This window comes from Prosopis cineraria, unplaced genomic scaffold (genome assembly GCF_029017545.1).
Source record: "Prosopis cineraria cultivar Desert tree isolate PC_DT_omini unplaced genomic scaffold, ASM2901754v1 PC10, whole genome shotgun sequence".
Lineage (NCBI taxonomy): Eukaryota > Viridiplantae > Streptophyta > Magnoliopsida > Fabales > Fabaceae > Prosopis > Prosopis cineraria.
This window is the reverse complement of record NW_026555341.1, coordinates 2,104,743-2,123,555: the sequence shown is the minus strand read 5'-3', so window position 1 is coordinate 2,123,555 and position 18,813 is coordinate 2,104,743. Positions and strand designations below refer to the sequence as shown.

At 36.8% G+C, this 18,813-nt stretch overlaps 1 protein-coding gene and 1 long non-coding RNA gene across 3 annotated transcripts; both read left to right on the top strand.

Annotated features, from left to right (window-relative positions):
* Positions 1 to 920: 920 nt before the first annotated feature.
* On the top strand, positions 921 to 1,711 carry LOC129321650 (uncharacterized). The gene is made up of 2 exons (XR_008596053.1): positions 921 to 988; positions 1,538 to 1,711. It is a non-coding gene; the product is annotated as an uncharacterized LOC129321650 (long non-coding RNA).
* Positions 1,712 to 2,794: 1,083 nt separating this feature from the next.
* Positions 2,795 to 18,290, top strand: LOC129321352 (uncharacterized). Of its 2 annotated transcripts, XR_008595982.1 has the most exons (14): positions 2,795 to 3,405; positions 3,487 to 3,555; positions 3,682 to 3,789; positions 4,292 to 4,360; positions 4,855 to 5,019; positions 5,677 to 5,724; positions 6,125 to 6,231; positions 6,316 to 6,384; positions 7,085 to 7,136; positions 14,471 to 15,105; positions 15,768 to 15,965; positions 16,081 to 16,201; positions 17,097 to 17,402; positions 17,762 to 18,290. XR_008595982.1 is itself a non-coding variant. In XM_054967090.1 (13 exons), exons 1-13 carry the CDS (start codon positions 3,046 to 3,048, stop codon positions 17,828 to 17,830), a joined length of 2,070 nt encoding a protein of 689 aa, XP_054823065.1. In that variant the 5' UTR covers positions 2,796 to 3,045; the 3' UTR covers positions 17,831 to 18,290. The 2 variants fall into 2 exon arrangements, 1 of the variants encoding a protein (XP_054823065.1); XM_054967090.1 differs by lacking the exon at positions 17,097 to 17,402 and having other exon boundaries at positions 2,796 to 3,405.
* Positions 18,291 to 18,813: the final 523 nt, after the last annotated feature.

Sequence of the window (18,813 nt, the reverse complement as noted above, 5' to 3'; positions counted from 1 at the left end):
GTTAGATGAGGGAAGAGAAGAGGTGCCTTCATGTATAAAAAAGAGGGGGGTGTGTATTAGGAAGCATGAGAGGCTAAGATGCAATTTAAAGAAAATTGCAACTTATGGCCCAAAGGTTTGAATAATTAAATTCAGACTTATAGTTTTTTTTAATATAATTTTGGGACTCACAATCCCATTTTTATATTATTTTTCTCTCTTCCTCTCACGTTGCTCGGCGTTTTCTCCCAAGGGGGGATTATTTTCTTTTTCTTCAGATATGTTCTAACTTTCCTGTTTAGATTAGCATTTAAAAATTTATTTAATTACAAAATTAATTTTATAGTTATTTTCTAAATAATATTAGCTTTCTAGTGATATGATTATTTTGTAGGATAGAGTAAATATTTTGATTAGAATTTTTCTATAGGATAGTTAATCTGATGATATGATGGATTAAAAATATAGGTTAAAATTCTTTGGGATATAAAAAGTATTATAGAATATTTTCTTAAGGTTGAAACTCATGTTTAAGAATTTTTGAGTTAAAATCTAGATCTATATGGTTGAATTTATGTGGAATCTGAGACGTAGGAATAAACCTATGATTATTAAATATTTATTTAAGTATGAATAGGTATTTTTGAGGTTATAGAAAGGTGATTTGAGGCTTCAGGATAATTCTAAAATTTTTTATTTATTTTTGGATGAATTTTTAGAATATAAAAGGATGAAATTATGATACTAGAAGTGAGTCGAGGATAAAAAAAAATAGTTCATTAGGGTACGAGAATTTTAGAAAAAAATTTGGGAAGTTAAATGAGGCATAAATCTTAAATTAGTGTTAATATGGACTATAAATCTAAGACTTTCTAACTCTTTAAATTAGAGTTATTTATTTTAATGTAAAATTAATATATAGTATTGTGAAATAATTATGTAGATTATATTGACAAAGATAGTGGTAAAAAAGGAGTTGTGAAGAGGAACTTGTTATTCAAGACACAAGGTAACCATTGTTAATGTGTTGTGACAAGTGTGTTTGTGAATGGTTATGTGTTGTTTTGTTGTTTGAAAAAATTATGAATTATTAAAAATAAATACTGTATATACTTGTTTGAAATTATTGCCAAGTGGGTTAAAAATTTATTTTTGTTTATCATGATGAGATATTATTGTTCGGATATATTCCTGTTTGGATATTTGAATGATGCATGACTTGTCAGGGTATTTTAATGTATGGTGTTAATGGGAATTTCTGTTCGGTTAATTATTACCACGTGGTAAGCCCTCATTGGACCCAATGAGTGGCGTGTCGCTTGGTCCAACTCACCTTTGGCCGGGTGATTTGGCGTCCGAGCATGGCGAAAGGAGGATATAAGGTGCAGTCATGTAAATTAAATACTTGTTTGGTTTGTTTGAAAATATTGTTCGGTTAAATGTTTTGTGTGCCCATTTAGCAATCGCATGATTAGTTACAATCGCATGCATCATTACATATTAATTTTTGGTTACTGGGACTTTTAAGTCTCATTCCCCGTGGTTAATATTTTTACAGGAGCGAGTCCGGCCGAGAAAGCACCAGAGGTGTAACTATGGTGTATGAAACACCATCTTTTACGTTGCCTCTTATTTTGGATTATACAATGTATCTTGTGCCAACTTAAGACATATCTTCTTTGTGAAGCATGTAAACTCTAATCCTTTTTATTAAAAGTATTTATTTGACCAAGAGGATTATGTTTGTCTCTATTGATTCATGACCTAATTTAAATATCATGCTATGAGGATCTTGACTGTCCCTCATTGTTCTAATTGCTTTTTTTGAGATATTTTAAGACCTGTGGTATATTGTTTTGGATGTATCATGGTAAGAAAATTTTCTACCATGATAATGGTTTTAATAATTTGCGAAAAATTGGTTTGTATTTTTGAGGGTGTTACACTGTGTTTGGTAGAGTGGAATTACAAGTATGGAAAAGGAATTGAAGCTGGAATCATAAAACAATGATGTTTGATACATGTGAATTTAAATTTTCAAGAATCTTGATTCAAGCAAAAAAGGCTGAATTGAATTCTTTAATGGAAGCTATGAAATTGGAGCAATTCTATAGAATTATACTTTTTAAAGGCAATTTTATCCTCATATAAAAATAGAGAAGACAACTATGCCCTTGTTCATTTGTGATTAATGCCGAAAAAATTGAGCATGCAGACAGCTGTACAGTGAACAATTGAAAATGCTCAACTCGTGCTTTCATTTATATATATATATATATATATATATGTCTAATTCAAAATGTCCAACTCAGACAATTCAAATTTTTATATATATAAATTATCATGTGTGTGTGTTTATATATAATTTAAATATTTATAATATTTCATTTAAAAAATATTTTACTTATTTTTAATATCCATCATCTATATAATATTTCATTTGTATATTAAATAGTATATGAGAAATTAAATCACAATATTAATACATTTTAATTTTGATTTTAATTTTTAGGGTTATTTTTATTTTTTAAATATAATTTCATTTTCTGTCTTACATACTAAACAAAAATAATATAAAAATTTTATTTATTTTTTTAATATACTAAATATATTTTTAAAATTTAATTTTAATTTTAATTTTAATTTTAATTTTGATTTTAATTTTAATTTTATCAAAAACTATTCATGAGGCTTTAATTATTGTTATGATTTCCAGTGAGTCACGGCCCTAAAATTGATTAGGTTTAGGAGAACGCGTGAAAGAAACTGAGTCTGAATCCGAATTCCCATATTTAGTTTACTCGACGCAACAGTGCAACGGCACCAACGCATTTGTACTTTTGTTTTCTCTCTCTCTCTCTTTTGCGCTTGGTCTCGACAGTTCGGCCAGGGAAAAAGAGAAGACTGTTAATTCGATTCGCGGCCATCCACTAACTAAAAACCTCGCCAAAAACCTCCGAGCACCACCTTTCTTTTCGGTAGCGGTTTCCCGCCGATTCTCCGCCAGAAGGGTGCGACCGGGGGGGGGGACAGTGGACAGGAGTGGCATCGAAGTGGAGTTCCAATATGGACCTTGAAGACATGGACGCGCCAAGCAAGGTTCCTTCCCGAGTCTCCAGATTCGCCCCTAAATCATCAAAGCTTAAATTAAAACCCAAATTGGAACCACAAGAATCTGCTCCCAAGACTGAAGCCCCAGAATCATTGTCTAAAGAAGAACCGCGAGATTTTGATTCAGTGACTGCCAAAACGAAAGAGGAAGAATTCTCGGCTCCCAATGGCGCCATGAAAATGGACGTGGACCCCAAGTCAGAGGCTGAAGATGAACCAAAACAAGATGATCCTATGGATGAAGACAGCGCCGAAGATACAATTGTGCGCGAAATCGACGTCTTCTTCACTCCTTCTATTGCCGCCGACACTCAGGTCTGCTAGTGCGTTTCTTTTTGGATTGTTTACACACACATATTGATTTCTTCAGTGTCTACTTCTGGTTTGTCATTTCAGTTATATGTTTTGCAATATCCTTTGAGACCTTGCTGGAGACCGTACGAATTAGACGATCGATGTGAAGAGGTGCGATATTTTGCGTGTTTGTAGACTAATATGTTCATGTCTTTCGTGAAAATGGGGAGTCCTGTCTGTGTGTACTAGTACAATTCGTTTAACTTTGTTTTATATGGTTTTCTTTTCTTTGTGTAGGTCAGGTTGAAGCCTGATAGTTCAGAAGTAGAGGTTGATTTATCTATTGACATCGAGTCTAGTAATCATGACAAGGAGTTTGCTAGCAAACTCAAGATGACGAAACAGGTCTTTACGTCATCCTATTATTTCTCTAAAGAATATCAGCTGTAGTTAGGTTTCTAATGCCATATTTATACACAAAGTTTACGAAATTAATATTCCGTAATTGGCATTTCGTGGGTCGAGGTAAGTTTTTGCAGCCTCGTCTCTGTTGTACATATAATATGCCCCTCCTCATATCTCGAGAGTAATCTGACTCATATCTTTCGGAAATCGTTAGGTTGTTAACCCAAAGATGCTCCTAAATCAATGTATAAATTGGAATTAGATTGAACCACATAATTGTGTATTTTTGTTCTGTATCTCAATCATCAATAGTGCCTGGTGAATAATAATCACTCTATAACTAAGAGTCCAGGGCTTAAAGGCATATCTGTGCAGCTCAATAATTTGCGGACTAATATTTGTAAAATCAGCACCAGAATAGTACTCAATTGTTGGATCCACATACATCACTGTGTGGTGTCTACTATTTTTTTAATTCATTTTTTTTTAAATTTCTATTCAGACTTTATCAACTTCGTGGAAGCCACCTTGTACCGATGGATATGCTGTTGGGCTTCTTATGGGTAATAAGGTATTCAAGTCTCATAATCTATTTTGACCTTTTAGTTTTAGGTGAGATGATTGAACTGCATTGTGTTAGGCATGTATGTTGTTTTATTGTTGAGAACCCCTAGCTTTAATAATTCCCCAGTAATATGCTCTTTTGGTATCTGATAATCTGAAGCCACCGGTTCGCTTCAATTTTTCACCAGTGATTGCTTGAGGTAATGGGAGCTACCTTAACTGAAAATTATTACGTTAGGTGCCTAGTTTTTCTGGTGTTAGTTGTTTCATAGGTATTGAAAGTAACTTTTACTGACTGTTTTTTAGGATGTACTTCTTCTTGGCTTGTATGAGATCTTAAGTGTTTGGCGTCACATTGGAAGCCATACAAACATCATATCTTAATTCTTTGATGACAAGGAGAAGCACTGCTTAACCTTTTTTGTTTATATATTACGAAGCCCATTATCTGTCTATTACTTGATAAGTTTTGTGAATTTGCCCGCCTCCTTTTGTTTGCAGTTACACCTGCATCCTATCCATGCAGTTGTGCAGCTAAGACCATCATTAGGACATCTTAACTCTGGTGGTTCAAAAAGAAAGGCCAATATCTCTACTGGCAGTAATGCCGCTATTAAAATTGAGAATTCTGCTGAAGAAAAGTCTGTTGCTGCATCAAAGAAGCAGGTATTTAACTGTTAATTACCTGCAGGAAATTAGGTTTACTGTAACTTTGTATTATCAACATCCAATAAGATGTAGTAGCATAAGGGATTTTTTATTTTTAAACACACATACACATTTAATTTTCAGTGGCTAACACTTTTTAGAGTTTAGCGTACTATTATTATTTTCATCAGAATGAACAATTGACTTGACAAAATTCAAGTGAGGACTTATGTACAATGTGCTTCCCCCCTCCCTTAAAATATAGGTGTCGGAATGTCTGGGTTGTAATAAAGTTAACCTTACTTTGCAGTAATCTAAAGGAATAGATATGATAAATTCCTAAAGGCATCTTTGCTTGGTGTTTATGCTGCTCCCTTCTCCCCTACTTTAGTTTGCTTGGTGTTATATACTTATATAGGTCTTTGGCTATTATTCATGAAGTACTTCAATTTGGATATCAACACGAGTTGCCTTTTGTGCCAAAATTTGTTTGAAAATAGATTTTATACTGTGGTATCTCATTAAAAGGCTCATTCATAAGTTGTCTTACTTATTACAAGGTTGCTGTATTTCTTCTTCAAAGTTTATTGTCAATGTATTTTCTGCTTCTCTATTGCAACATATTTGGTGATTTCCAATTGGTTCTTAGAACTATTTTATTTTATTTTATTGCAGAATAAGCAGATGGAATCTTCAATTGGGCAAAAAAGTGACGGTGATGAGGTAAAGCAGTTATGGAAACTGTAATGTCATTTAGATTCTGTAGTCTTGTTTTGGTTATCTTATAAATTATGATTAATGTATCAGTTATTCATTTTAATTAATCATGAATTAGGATGTGATGCAGACTTGTCATCAGATGTTTAGCTTTTGCTAATCTTCTAACACTCTCTTTTAAAAGTTGGAACCATTTATATTTATGTTTTCCATCTACAGATGTTTGGTCTATTTTTGCTATAATTGAATCGCTGACCTAAAAAATGGTGGGACTGAAGAAGTTCACTGTTCCTTTATTTTCTGTATGTCAGCTGCATGGGTTGTGTCTAGTATTGTTTATGATCTGATTTTTTAATGTGCTTTTTATCCATTTTGTTATCAATCATTTTCTCCTTTTCTTGTCCAGTACTGGGTTCCTCTCAAGTACCATAGCTCCAAAAGTGATATCTCCTCTAGATATTTGCAGCAAATGGCAACACTAGAAAGTTCTCCCATAAAATTTACAATGAGCCCGTAAGAATTTGTCTCCTATGGACTCAGTCTTCGTTTTAATTTGTAAATTTTCTTTGTTTGTAAAGTTCTGTTAATGACTTAAAGGTACGATTATGTTACTTCACTATGTCCTGGAGTGAGCAACAGCATGTTACCCAGGGGTCCTTCTAGAAGGTATGGTCTTCCCCTCACATCCAGTGTATTTAGTTTCATGGTATGTGGTACTGACTCAGTGATCTGTTGTGAATTGCTCATGTGCTCAGTTCCCATATACCTGCACGAGCATGCTTCCCTTTTTGTTTCTGTTCTCATATTTTTTCTTTTATATCTTCTGCCCACTTCACTTTCCTTCTTGTGCCTATCTTGAGAGCTCAGCAAGCCAGCCGATCTGGCAGAATTTTGCCAGTCATTCAAGCCTTAATAAAGATAAAATGTCATTGCACTAGGGGACTTGCCTGCGAGTCAAGATTAATTATAAAACTATATTTTTTAATGCATTGAGTAATAATCGCATTTTATTGGCTTTAATTAGATAGTTGATATTTTAAAATTCATGTCAAGTTGTCGGATAGTTACTTTCCCCAAATTCTTGGGAATTGATTGGCTTTATTGTTTTCATATACACCCAAGATGACTAAAAGAAACCATCCTGGAAATATTGTTTACCTATTCAATACAAGTACGTTCTCTATGATCTTGATTGTGCTTATCCTTCTTGTGTGGATCTATGTATTACTTTTTTCTTTAGGTGCTTTGTTTTCCAATGTAGCATGTTGATTTGCCTTAGACTACCCTTACTGCTTTGATGCCGTTTGTTGCTGATATTGCAATGTGAGTTTGCTAGTTTTACTATTATGAATGGGTGCTATTTCAGGTATCTGCTATCATTACCTCCAGAAGAACGTCTTAAGAAATTACTTGTCGAGGTTTGTTCTAAACTTGGTCTAGTATAATCTCTATCTTTCTTCTGTAATGTAGCATTAAAAACTAAAACGGTTGGGTATCATACTGTCTATGCTTGTTTTTTTAGGGTAATTCTTGATTCTTTTGATTGCATTCATTTTTGCTTGGCAGATATTTAATATGACCTGAACCAATATCTCCACAGAAACAGCAATAAAGACAATAATAACAATAAATGAGGGGAAAATGCTGAGGTTTTGATATTAATAAATTGAGAGAAACCGAATCAGAGTTACAAGTCTTCCTCTGATTCTGGCCAAAACCCCATCTCCCCTGAATGATCACAAAAGTAACAACATTACGAGCTCAAACCTCACAAGAGGGTTCACTGCTTCTGGCATTCGAGAGGCCAGTCTCTCCTCTCCCTTCTCTTCTTTTCCCCCCGGATATCCCCACAATACAAGCAAAAAGATAAAATATACCCACAGCATGGACAGCATGGCTTCCCCCCTAGCCCATACCTCCCAAAAGATCTTAGTTATGGTCAAAGATCCCACGCTACTGTTCCTTACGGCTAGAGACCGAAGGATAAACCTCTGGACCAGTCACCATTATTCTACTAGAGTCATTCTTCCCCTTTGACTTCCTTTGATAAGTCTTAGTAAAATAATGAGGGGCTCTATCATTACCTTCCTCTAAAAGTTTCACCTTGTCCTCAAGGGGAAATGCTGGAAATTGCTTGCAAATCAGGCCTGCACCTTCCCAGGAATTTTCAAATTCAGGTAAATCGTGCCATTTAACCAGCACTTCTTGCTGTCCATTCATAAGCCGACGAACTCTTCGAATATCTTCGGGCTGCACCTGTAGTTCTAGTTCACTAGAAAGGGCCGGAGGAATGGTAGGGTTCACCACCATCGAAGGCACAGATTGTTTCAGTTGTGAAACATGAAAAACCGGGTGAATACGAGCTGTGGGTGGCAATTCCAGTTTGTAGGCTACATTCCCAACTTTCGCAAGAACCTTGAAAGGGCCATAAAAACGAGGGCTCAACTTTTCATTGACTCTCTTAGCCAATGTTTTCAGCCTGTAGGGTCTCAATTTCACAAAGACAAAATCTCCAACATTGAACTGGACATCTCTTCTATGTTTATTGGCTTGCTCTTTCATTTTGCTTTGAGCCTTAGCCAAATTATCCCGCAAAAGGGAGATGATCTGATTCCGAACCTGAATTTGCTCGTTTACATCCTCTATAGCTGAGGGTTCACCACTCAACTTCAAGAATGTTGGAGGATCCCGACCATACACCGCTTTAAAGGGTGTCATACCAGCTGCCCCATGATAGGAAGTATTATATCAATACTCAGGCCAAGATAGCCATTTAGCCCATTGTGAAGGCTTCTCGTTTGCAAAGCAACGCAAGTAAGTTTCCAAGCTTCTATTGATCACCTCAGTCTGTCCATCTGATTCTGGATGGTAAGAGGAACTGAGACAGAGTTGTGTGCCGGCTTGCTTGAACAATTCCTGCCAAAAGTGGCTTATAAAAACCCTGTCCCGATCTGAAACAATAGTTTTAGGAAACCCATGCAACTTGACAATCTCCCTTATAAAGCTTTCAGCAACATCTTTGGCAGAAAAAGGGTGGGATAATGGGAAAAAATGGCCATATTTGGTAAGTCTGTCCACCACAACTAGTATTGTGTCATACCTCTTGGATTTAGGAAGTCCAGTAATAAAATCCATGCTAATATCCTCCCACACATTTTGTGGAATGGGCAATGGTTGCAGCAGTCCAGCCGGGGATAAAGCTTGGTATTTATTCTTCTGGCACACCTCACAACTTGCCACATATTGCAGGACATCTCTTTTCATTCCCTCCCAATACACTACATTGGACAGCCGCTTGTAGGTGCGTAAGTAGCCCGAATGGCCCCCCATTGGGGAGTCATGATATTCTTTGAGGAGCAAAGGAATTCTGGTGGACTCCCTTGGTAGAACTAACCTCTCCTTGTAGTGTAGACATCCATGTATCAAGCTGTAACCTTCTACCCCCTCTTTATTGGTAATGAGTTGCTGCAGAATTTTGCTCAATTTCGGGTCAACTAGTACCTCTCTTTCCCATTCTTCCGCATCATCATACTGCCATGATGAAAATCCCATTAGTTCAAGTGACTCATCTTGCCTAGACAGAGCATCAGCAGCCCTATTCTCCTTCCCGGGCTTATACACAATTTCAAATTTGAATCCCATCAATCTGGAGACCCATTTTTGCTGGTTTTCGTCAACTACTCTTTGCTCCAGCAGGTATTTCAGAGCCTTTTGATCAGTGCGGATGGTAAATTTGTGCCCCCAAAGATAATGACGCCACTTCTTGACTGCCATTACAATAGCCATAAGCTCCCTTTCGTAAATAGAGCATTGTTGAGCCCTATTTGAAAGCTTTTGACTATAATAAGCCACTGGTCTGCCTTGTTGCATCAAAACAGCCCCTACTCCCGTTCCTGATGCATCAGTTTCTAACTCAAAAGGAATGGAGAGATCAGGCATAGCAAGCACGGGTAGTGTAGTCATGGTTGTTTTGAGTTGATCAAAAGCTTTTTCTGCTTCTTGGGACCATTTAAAAGAATCCTTCTTGAGTAGTTCAGTAAGAGGACTAGCGATTTTCCCATAATTCTTGACAAATCGTCGATAGTATCCAGTCAGCCCTAGGAATCCCCTTAATGATTTTACATTCTTACGTTTAGGCCAATTCACCATGCTTTCTATCTTGCTTGGATCGGCTTGCACCCCTTCTTTTGATATTAAATGGCCTAAATATTCAATCTTTGGTTGCACAAAACTGCATTTCTTTAAATTAATAACCAGCTGGTTTTCCTTCAAAATAGGGAAAACAGTCTCCAAATGCTTCAAATGTGAGGTTAGGCCATCACTATATATGAGAATGTCATCAAAAAACACCAACACAAACTTGCGCAAGTACTCTCGAAATACCTCATTCATCAATGATTGAAAAGTGGAAGGAGCATTAGTTAATCCGAAAGGCATCACCTTAAATTCATAGTGCCCCTCATGTGTTCGGAATGCTGTTTTAGGCTCATCCCCAGCCTTGATTCGTATTTGGTGGTACCCAGATTTTAAATCCAGCTTGGAAAAAATTGTAGCTCCCTTCAATTCATCTAGCAACTCGTCAATGGCTGGGATTGGGAACTTATCCGAAACAGTAATTTTATTTAAGCCTCTATAATCAACACAGAACCTCCAACTTCCGTTTTTCTTCTTAACTAACAGTACCGGGCTTGAATAAGGACTAGTACTTGGCTGAATAATTCCTTACTTTAGCATATCTGTCACCAAGTTTTCTATTTCATTCTTTTGCAAATGAGGGTACCGGTAAGGCCTGATATTTGGTGGCTGCTCCCTTGGCTTAATTATGATAGCGTGGTCTTGTGCTCGCGGAGGGGGTAGGCCTTCCAAAACCTCGCAGACTGTAGGAAATTTTTCTAGTAAATTCTGAATTTCTGGGCTCAAGACTGTTGTATCTTCAGTGCTGCTAGTAATCCGTCTATATTCAATTAGAAACCCTTCTCCTTTCTTACCTACTGAACGAATTAGAGACCTGAATGTGGTTTGGGCTCTAGTAAGGGAGGGGTCCCCTTGCAAGCATACTCTCTTATCGTTGTTGCCAATTTTCATCGTTAATTGGTTCCAGTTAACCTTTACATCTCCTAAGGATTTCAGCCATTCCATTCCCAGCACTGCATCAACTCCACTCAGCTTAAAAGGGTAGAAAGTTTGGACTATATTAAGATTCTGAACACTTAAACATAGATCCTTACAACGCCTCTTCCCTTTTATAGCATACCCATCCCTTACTGTAATGGTGTATTCAGATATTTCATCAGAGGGTAGACTTAACTTACTGTGCAGATCTTCAGCAATGAAATTATGGGTGGCACCACTGTCAATGAGAATGATTATCTGTGTGTCTCCAATCTTTCCCTTGACTTTCATGGTGTGGTTATCACCAAACCCAGCCATGGAATTAAGAGATAATTCCATTTGCGTACCGTCCTCAGTAGGTTCAGAATATCCACCGTCATTTTCGAGTGCTGAATCATCTTCTTCGCCTTCTGTGTTGGCTCCTAACTCCATTATCAACACTTGAAGGTTCTTATTTTTACATTGATGAGTGGGGCTGTATTTGTCTCCACATTTGAAACAAAGCCCAAGCTCTCTGCGTCTTGCAATTTCAGAATCAGGGAGTCGACGAGAATTTCCTCCTCTCCTCGCTGTGGTTCCAGAATTTGTGCTGCTCCCAGCCTTCGAAGGTTCTGTTCCAATGTCATTTTTCTTCGCACTGGACGCGGGAGAAGACGCGACCACACTGGCGTTCCTTCCTCCTTCAGTCACGTGAGTCACGCGTGGAAAATAAGTGACCTGGGTCGGGTCGGGTTTGGATCCGAGATGGGTCCGCCGAACTCGGGTTCCTCTCGTGTCTCTGCAGTCTTCCAGCATCCGGTTTCTTTCTTCAATACATACTGCCATTTCCATCAGTTCCCGCAGAGTCGCCGCCTTCGTCACCTTCAGTTCAGCCCTAACCTCTGTCTTGAGTCCAGACCTAAATGCACCGATCAAACACTCCTCGGAAGCTTCCTTTAATGGCGCCGATAATAGTTCAAATTCCTCTACAAATTCTAGCACAGACTTCTCTTGCTTAGCTGTAAATAGTCGTTCATATTCACCGTCGGGTTGTGAAGCGTGGAATCGCCGCAGCAACTCCCTTTTAAATTCTGACCAATTACTCAATGGTACCCGCGTATCAAGCCACTGGTACCAGTTCACTGCTTTTCCCTCCAGACATACTATTGCTACTTCGAGCTTCTCATGTTCAGCTATGGAGTTGACGTGAAAGTATCGTTCCACTCTGAAAAGCCACCCGAGAGGATCCTCGCCTGAGAATACAGTTCCAGTTTCCGAAACCTTCCTCCCTCTGTCCCACCCCCTGTATTATTCTCAGAAGACTCTGCATGATGAGTGCCTTCTTGTTCTTCCTCACGTGGCCTTGCCACCTTCTTTTCCAGTTGTACCAGAGTATCACTAATAGTCTTCAAGGTTCCCTTGATGTCACTTACATCCTTATTCAATACCCCGACTGCCTCCTTCAACTCTTGTACTTCTCGCTCAGAATACTGCACTTCTTCCGCCATAACTTCTCTTAACTACCTAGAATTCGTACTGCTCTGATACCAATTAATATGACCCGAACCAATATCTCCACAGAAACAGCAATAAAGACAATAATAACAATAAATGAGGGGAAAATGCTGAGGTTTTGATATTAATAAATTGAGAGAAACCGAATCAGAGTTACAAGTCTTCCTCTGATTCTGGCCAAAACCCCATCTCCCCTGAATGATCACAAAAGTAACAACATTACGAGCTCAAACCTCACAAGAGGGTTCACTCCTTCTGGCATTCGAGAGGCCAGTCTCTCCTCTCCCTTCTCTTCTTTTCCCCCCGGATATCCCCACAATACAAGCAAAAAGATAAAATATACCCACAGCATGGACAGCATGGCTTCCCCCCTAGCCCATACCTCCCAAAAGATCTTAGTTATGGTCAAAGATCCCACGCTACTGTTCCTTACGGCTAGAGACCGAAGGATAAACCTCTGGACCAGTCACCATTATTCTACTAGAGTCATTCTTCCCCTTTGACTTCCTTTGATAAGTCTTAGTAAAATAATGAGGGGCTCTATCAATATTCTTAAGGGAGAATTATATTTAAGAACCCATGTGGCAACTATCTTACGCCTGAAGATTGAAAAAAAAAAAAAAAACTAGATTCCAATTTTGTTCTGAATGTGAAGGGGACTAAGTCGGAAAGAAACAAAAGGGGACAAACTTCAGATTTTGATTCAATATTCAACAATCAAGAGTTTTTCTCTAGAATTGACTCAACACATTTAAAGGAAATGTATGGTCTGACCTAATCCTAGGTCCAATATGCAGACATGATCCAAAGCCCAGATGCTTTATTCAAATCCTCAATTAAATATTTGAATCCCTAATTGCATCTGAAGTTACCTGTATTGTCAAATAATAATAAATTTGTTACATAATTAAATTAATAAAAGAAATGTCATCACGTTCTGTATCATCACACTTACTTGATTGTTTGGTTTTCGCTTGTAAAAAATTGACCCATCAGTTCTTATTTACAATTCTAACGTTCACATTATATATTACCTTGTTTTTCTCAAAGAATAGTAAACACTATACAACATTAGGGACCATTAATTAATCAGTAGATTTAATTCTGTGGATGTCATCTCTTTCCATCTTCTCCATTGAATATCTTTAACATTTTCTGCGCTATTTGAATCTGCCTCTATTATCTTTAATATTATGATATGAATTTGAGCTTTTAGTTGACTGTTATATCAGTATAATTCTGATATAGAGAGATTGAAAGGAACAGGGAGAAATAGAGGGAAGAACAGTGAAGGTAGAAGAGATAAGAGGAATTAGAGAAGAAGAACAGAGAGGAATGAGAAAGTTAGAGAGAAATAAGAGAGGGTAGGCTGAAAAGTACACTGGGTTTATTATTGATCATCCATAGCATTACATTCTAAGTTGTAGCCTATTTATAGAAATAGGAATACACTCCTAGCGGCTACTAACAGCCAATGCATACATCATACATTCTAATTCTAAATTATTAAAACATAACCCAATAACTAATATAACTAATTATTGTCATTATTATAAAATCATAACATTGACCTGGCTCTTTACTTCTCTCACAAGTACTGCCCTTGCCATATTCCCCCTTGTCTCTTTGCCAAGAGCAATGTCATCAGCATTTCCATCAACATAAATATTCAATACCCATTTTTTACCAACGGACTATTCATTGCCTTCATTACCATCCTATGAAAGGATGGAGTCAACATCTTTTTTATTGCAACCGAGTTTCAGCAATTGGCTTTGAAAGCACCAAACTTTTTTAATCTTTGTTGTGAAAGTTTGTCACTTCTCATTTGCCAATAGCGGAACATGATCATTGAGTAACCATATCTATTGGTGAGTAAATTGACAGATGGATGAAGTTCCTCATTTATAACATGCCAAACACCAAAGCTTCAGCATTTTCCCCCCTTAAGAATATTTCTCAAATCTCAATTCAAATTACTATTTGGTTGCTGTTTTTTTTTAATTCATATTTCTCTCATAGAATGCTGCTTGTGGCAATATGAAAGAGAAGGAAGTAAGAAAAATTGAAGTGCGTACATTTGCAGTGTTCTCAGCAGAGCTGTGTAATATTCCATCCATTTGTTTGCCTTTTCTTTTTCTGATAGGGCTCTTCACTACACCGTTTTAGTGCTGTTAAGCACTTTGCTCCTGAATACTCTGAAGGTGAACTGCTGGAATTCCTGCAGCAACACGCATTACTAGTTCAAGGACTTTGGGCTCCAAAAGGTGCATTGCTATATCCACAGGGTGGTGTGGAAAATTTGGCCAGAGATTATGCACTGATCCTGTTTAGTAGGAATTTGAAAGTTCAGCTTTCCCAATTGAATATTCGACCTGAACTTAGTAAACATATAAAAAACTTTCTGAATATATTTGGTGAGGAAAGAATTGAAAACTGGAAATCTAGTGTGCAACCCATTGTCTATTGGAAGTTCAGAGAGCAGCCTGATGAATCATTCATCAAACGCCATCCCCATATTGTTGCAAAGTGTAAATTCACTTTGGAAGGCATGGAAGAGCAGGTATATGGTGCTGTTTATAAAGTTGGAAAAGGTGAACCTGGTAAAAAGGCTGTACCAAAGCTTGGCCAAAGCAGTAAGCCTGGACAGCTTGTGACTTCTGATAAACGTGCAACTAGTGTGGGCAGAGTTGCTCCTGAGAGGATGACCATGTCAAGTGACACCCGACAAGCTCTGCCAATTGCCCTTAAAAAACTCTTCCAAACTCAAGCAGTTTGCAGGTATGGTTATAGCCTTATAGAATCTTCAATCTTTGGATGTCTGCCTAGTGGACAGCAGTTCTGTTTTGGTTTTATTATTTTAGAGAATAATTTTATGAAATATTTCCTAAACACAATTTTCAAGCTGACAAGCTTTGAAGCTGAAACTCATCACCTTCTTTGCTTTCCCCTGCATTTATTTTTAGGAAGCTAGCATGTATGATATAATAAATCCAGAATATTTCCCTGAAATTTGTTAATTGGTCTAGCTCTGATTCTCCTTAAGTTATTTCCTAGGGAACTCAATTATAGAAAATGTATTTATAGCAAGTTTTGTTCAACTGTTCAATAAATGTTAATATGAAGTTTTGCAACAATTGCTATATGCTCGTTTTAGTAGTTTGGGATGGAGGAAGGAGGCAAGGCCTATGGCTTTGTGCTCTCATCAGCAGTGAGATCTTGCTTATGGATGGAGTGTAATCCCTGCACTGGTCCTTTTCACTGCATATTATTATTCTATCATTTTTTATAATATAGAATATCTATCTTGACTTCATTTTAGATGTCAGTCCATGGATCCTGCTTTCTTTAGGGATGTAAATTTCTATTGCTAGAAGGTATCTATTTTCATCTTGGTGCTTTGGATGACAATTGAATTGTCTCATTTTCCTTTATTTTGCCAGCTTTCAAACAATATGCAAAGAATTGCGTGGAATGGCGCTTTCTAAATCTATGCTTCCAAAGTCAGATGCTAAAATTGTTAGAGATGCAGCACTTGGACTTGATGCTCCACCAGAAGAACTGCAGGCCATCATAAGCGAAACTGCATGCAATATCCATGGTTTTTATGTCCTGAAGTCATCACAGGATGAGCATTTTAGGTTGCTCTTTCTCCTAACACCACCCCACAGGAAATAGAGAGAATGAATGTTGTTGATGATCCGCTGTATGTTTTAGAAATTTTTGTTGCAAAATTCATTTAGTTCTTTCTTGCAGGGATGTTGTAATTGATATGCTGCGTGGAAGTGGACCCAATGCCAAGCTAAGGAGAGCTGAGGTACTTGAAGCTGCCAGAAGAAAACTCAATAGGGAGGTGACTAACAGTGAGTATAACAAGGTATGTAATATTATTTTAATGGCTCCATGTTTTCTTGATTAAATGTACATGGTTGCTATAATATATTTTGCTAATTTGATTGTCAAATTACTGGCTTTTGATTGAGCTTTTATTTTTGGGGATAAATGGTAACAATAGTCTATGATGTGTGAAACGAGGAACTTTTATACCAAATATACATATCGATCGTATAGTTTTTAGTGTGAAATTTGCATCTGGTGTGGCGGATAATTCTTAATGGCATGGGGAAGAAGGAGCACACTGCTGCAAAGGATGAAAGTTGTAAGGAAATTAAACATGTTGCAGTTTTAAAGGCTTGAACTGGTTTTGAGGAATGTAAATGACTAATACCAGTCCTTGCTGTTAGATAAAACTGGTGGCTTTAGACAGGATGGTTAAGTTGCATGGCCATATCCAATGAAATATTGGAAAATCATCTCAAAATGTTTTGAATGCTAGAAGATGATGTAAAATCCTTTGATAGAGCTGCTGGTTTTTGTGGATTAATTCCACATTTGTGGAAAAAAATTATTAATTCTAGTGATTTGAAGGGGATTGTACAAGCATATATTATATGTATGTATGGATGTATGTATATATATATGTATATATATGTAAACGCTATCCAATATATTTACAATGAAGAGTAATAAAAACAAAGATATCAATACTCCCCTTCAAGTTGGATTATAAATATTTACCATATTCAACATGCCTACGAAGTCTTCAAACTTCTGCTTGCATAGGCCTTTAGTGAATATATGTGCAGTTTGATCTCCTGATGGCATATAGGTGATGCAGATCAGTCCCCCTTCAATCTTGTCTTTGATGAAATGCATGTCCACTTCAAACTACTAGATATCACATTTTGTTTCTTGCTTCTACATGTCACAAGGTTGCCCCATACAAACGTGCAGTGCCCTGATATAGATCAGCTATCATCTTGAGAGCTATGCCAGACTCACATGACTTCTTAGTTCTTGCATGGCAACCTCTTCCAAGTGTGCCTTTCAGATACCTCAGAATTTTGTACACCGCTTTATGATATTTCTCTATCAGATTGGGATGGCTGACCATGCCTGCTGCGAATGCAATGTCCGCTCCAGTCTTGTGTGATAAGATATACACAGCCCATGCCCCATGACTGCGCCTAGCGTCCCACTAGTCCATCACTTCCTTTCCCTTATAGATACTGAGTGTGGTAAGGAGAGTTCTGGTCTCTTGAATGCCAGTAAAGTGCTCATGTGTTGTCTTTCTGTGTTACTTGTATTTTGTGTTTGATCATTGCTGAGTTGGATGTAGTGGGGAATGGGTTTTGGCTAGCATCAATGCGAGCTTTGTATATTGATTGGTTTTCTTTTGATCATTGATATCAAGACCTCAGGATTTCCCTTCATTTATTTCTACTGTGCTATCTTTTCTGTTCTGTTTCTTTAATGTTGCAGAAGGTCTTTATCCTTTCAAATTAATTGTGTTATCTCATTTAATTTCAGAAGTTACTGTCATAACAAAATAATAAGTCTTGTTTTATTATTAAGTTGTTTTATTCGTTTGTTTCAGGTCATGACCGAGTTATGTGTCTCAAGGGGTTCTGTTTGGGTCTTGAAAACACACGATCGAACTTTGTAAAAATTGTAGGCCCTCCTGATGAAGCATATTGAAAAATATTATCGAGCTCTTGCGTGGACCTCCTGATGAAGCATATTGAAATATATTATATAGCTGCCCGGTGACGGATCATATTCACCGATTGACAGGATAAATTTGATCAAGTGATATATGGTCATACTTTCTGCTTCATCTGTTTGCTGCGTCGAGCGTGATTTGAAGTTACGGTGAAGACATTGAGCTCAAGCCTGCACTTCTTCTTAACTCATTGTTCATTGATGTACTAACCTTTAGAATGTTCATAAACCTTGGTGTCAATCAATTAAAACAGCAGAACCTAGCAATATGTTAGTGGTAATGGATGGCCAACTAGCCATTATTTATACCATTGTTTTTCTTAATTTCTGTAGTTGCTTAGTAATACGAGAAATGGAAATATTCGTTTATTCATAATCATGTATCATTTACTTGCGGCATGCAACGCATCGTGTCAAGTTTAACGCATGGCGGGCAGCCAAGCAATTTATTTATTTATTTAAAAAAATTGTTATGAAAACTCACTTTCAAATAAGCTCTCTATTTGTCTATGGGATGCTCCCGAAAAATTTCATCTTATTAAAACTCGCAAGAAATAGTTAGGATTGTGATGTAATTAATGAAAAAGAGCAATGTTGTCACTGTATTGAGCATTAAATTAAATAATGTGTATCACATTATTTATAATTTATTCAATTAAAATTGTGTGATATTTTTTAATTAATTTTATTTTTACAACAAAGTATACAATTGATTTCTTGCATTTCTCTTTTTATTATCATTAATATTAAATTAATTTATATTTAATATTATTTAAATGTTATATTTTTATTAAATAAATTATAAATAATGTGGGGCATTCAGTCTATTTAAGTGTTTTTCTGTTATTATATACTCTCTCTATCAAGGATTGTAATGAAATATTAAATGAAGGTATTTTTAAAAAATTTATATTTATATTTTAAAAA

Coding starts and splice junctions, on each gene's coding strand:
- LOC129321352 (XM_054967090.1), top strand. CDS start 3,046: ATGGACCTTGAAGACATGGACGCGCCAAGCAAGGTTCCTTCCCGAGTC. Junction 15,106..15,767: donor CAAACTCAAGCAGTTTGCAG/GTATGGTTATAG, acceptor TTATTTTGCCAG/CTTTCAAACAATATGCAAAG. Junction 16,202..17,761: donor CTAACAGTGAGTATAACAAG/GTATGTAATATT, acceptor CGTTTGTTTCAG/GTCATGACCGAGTTATGTGT.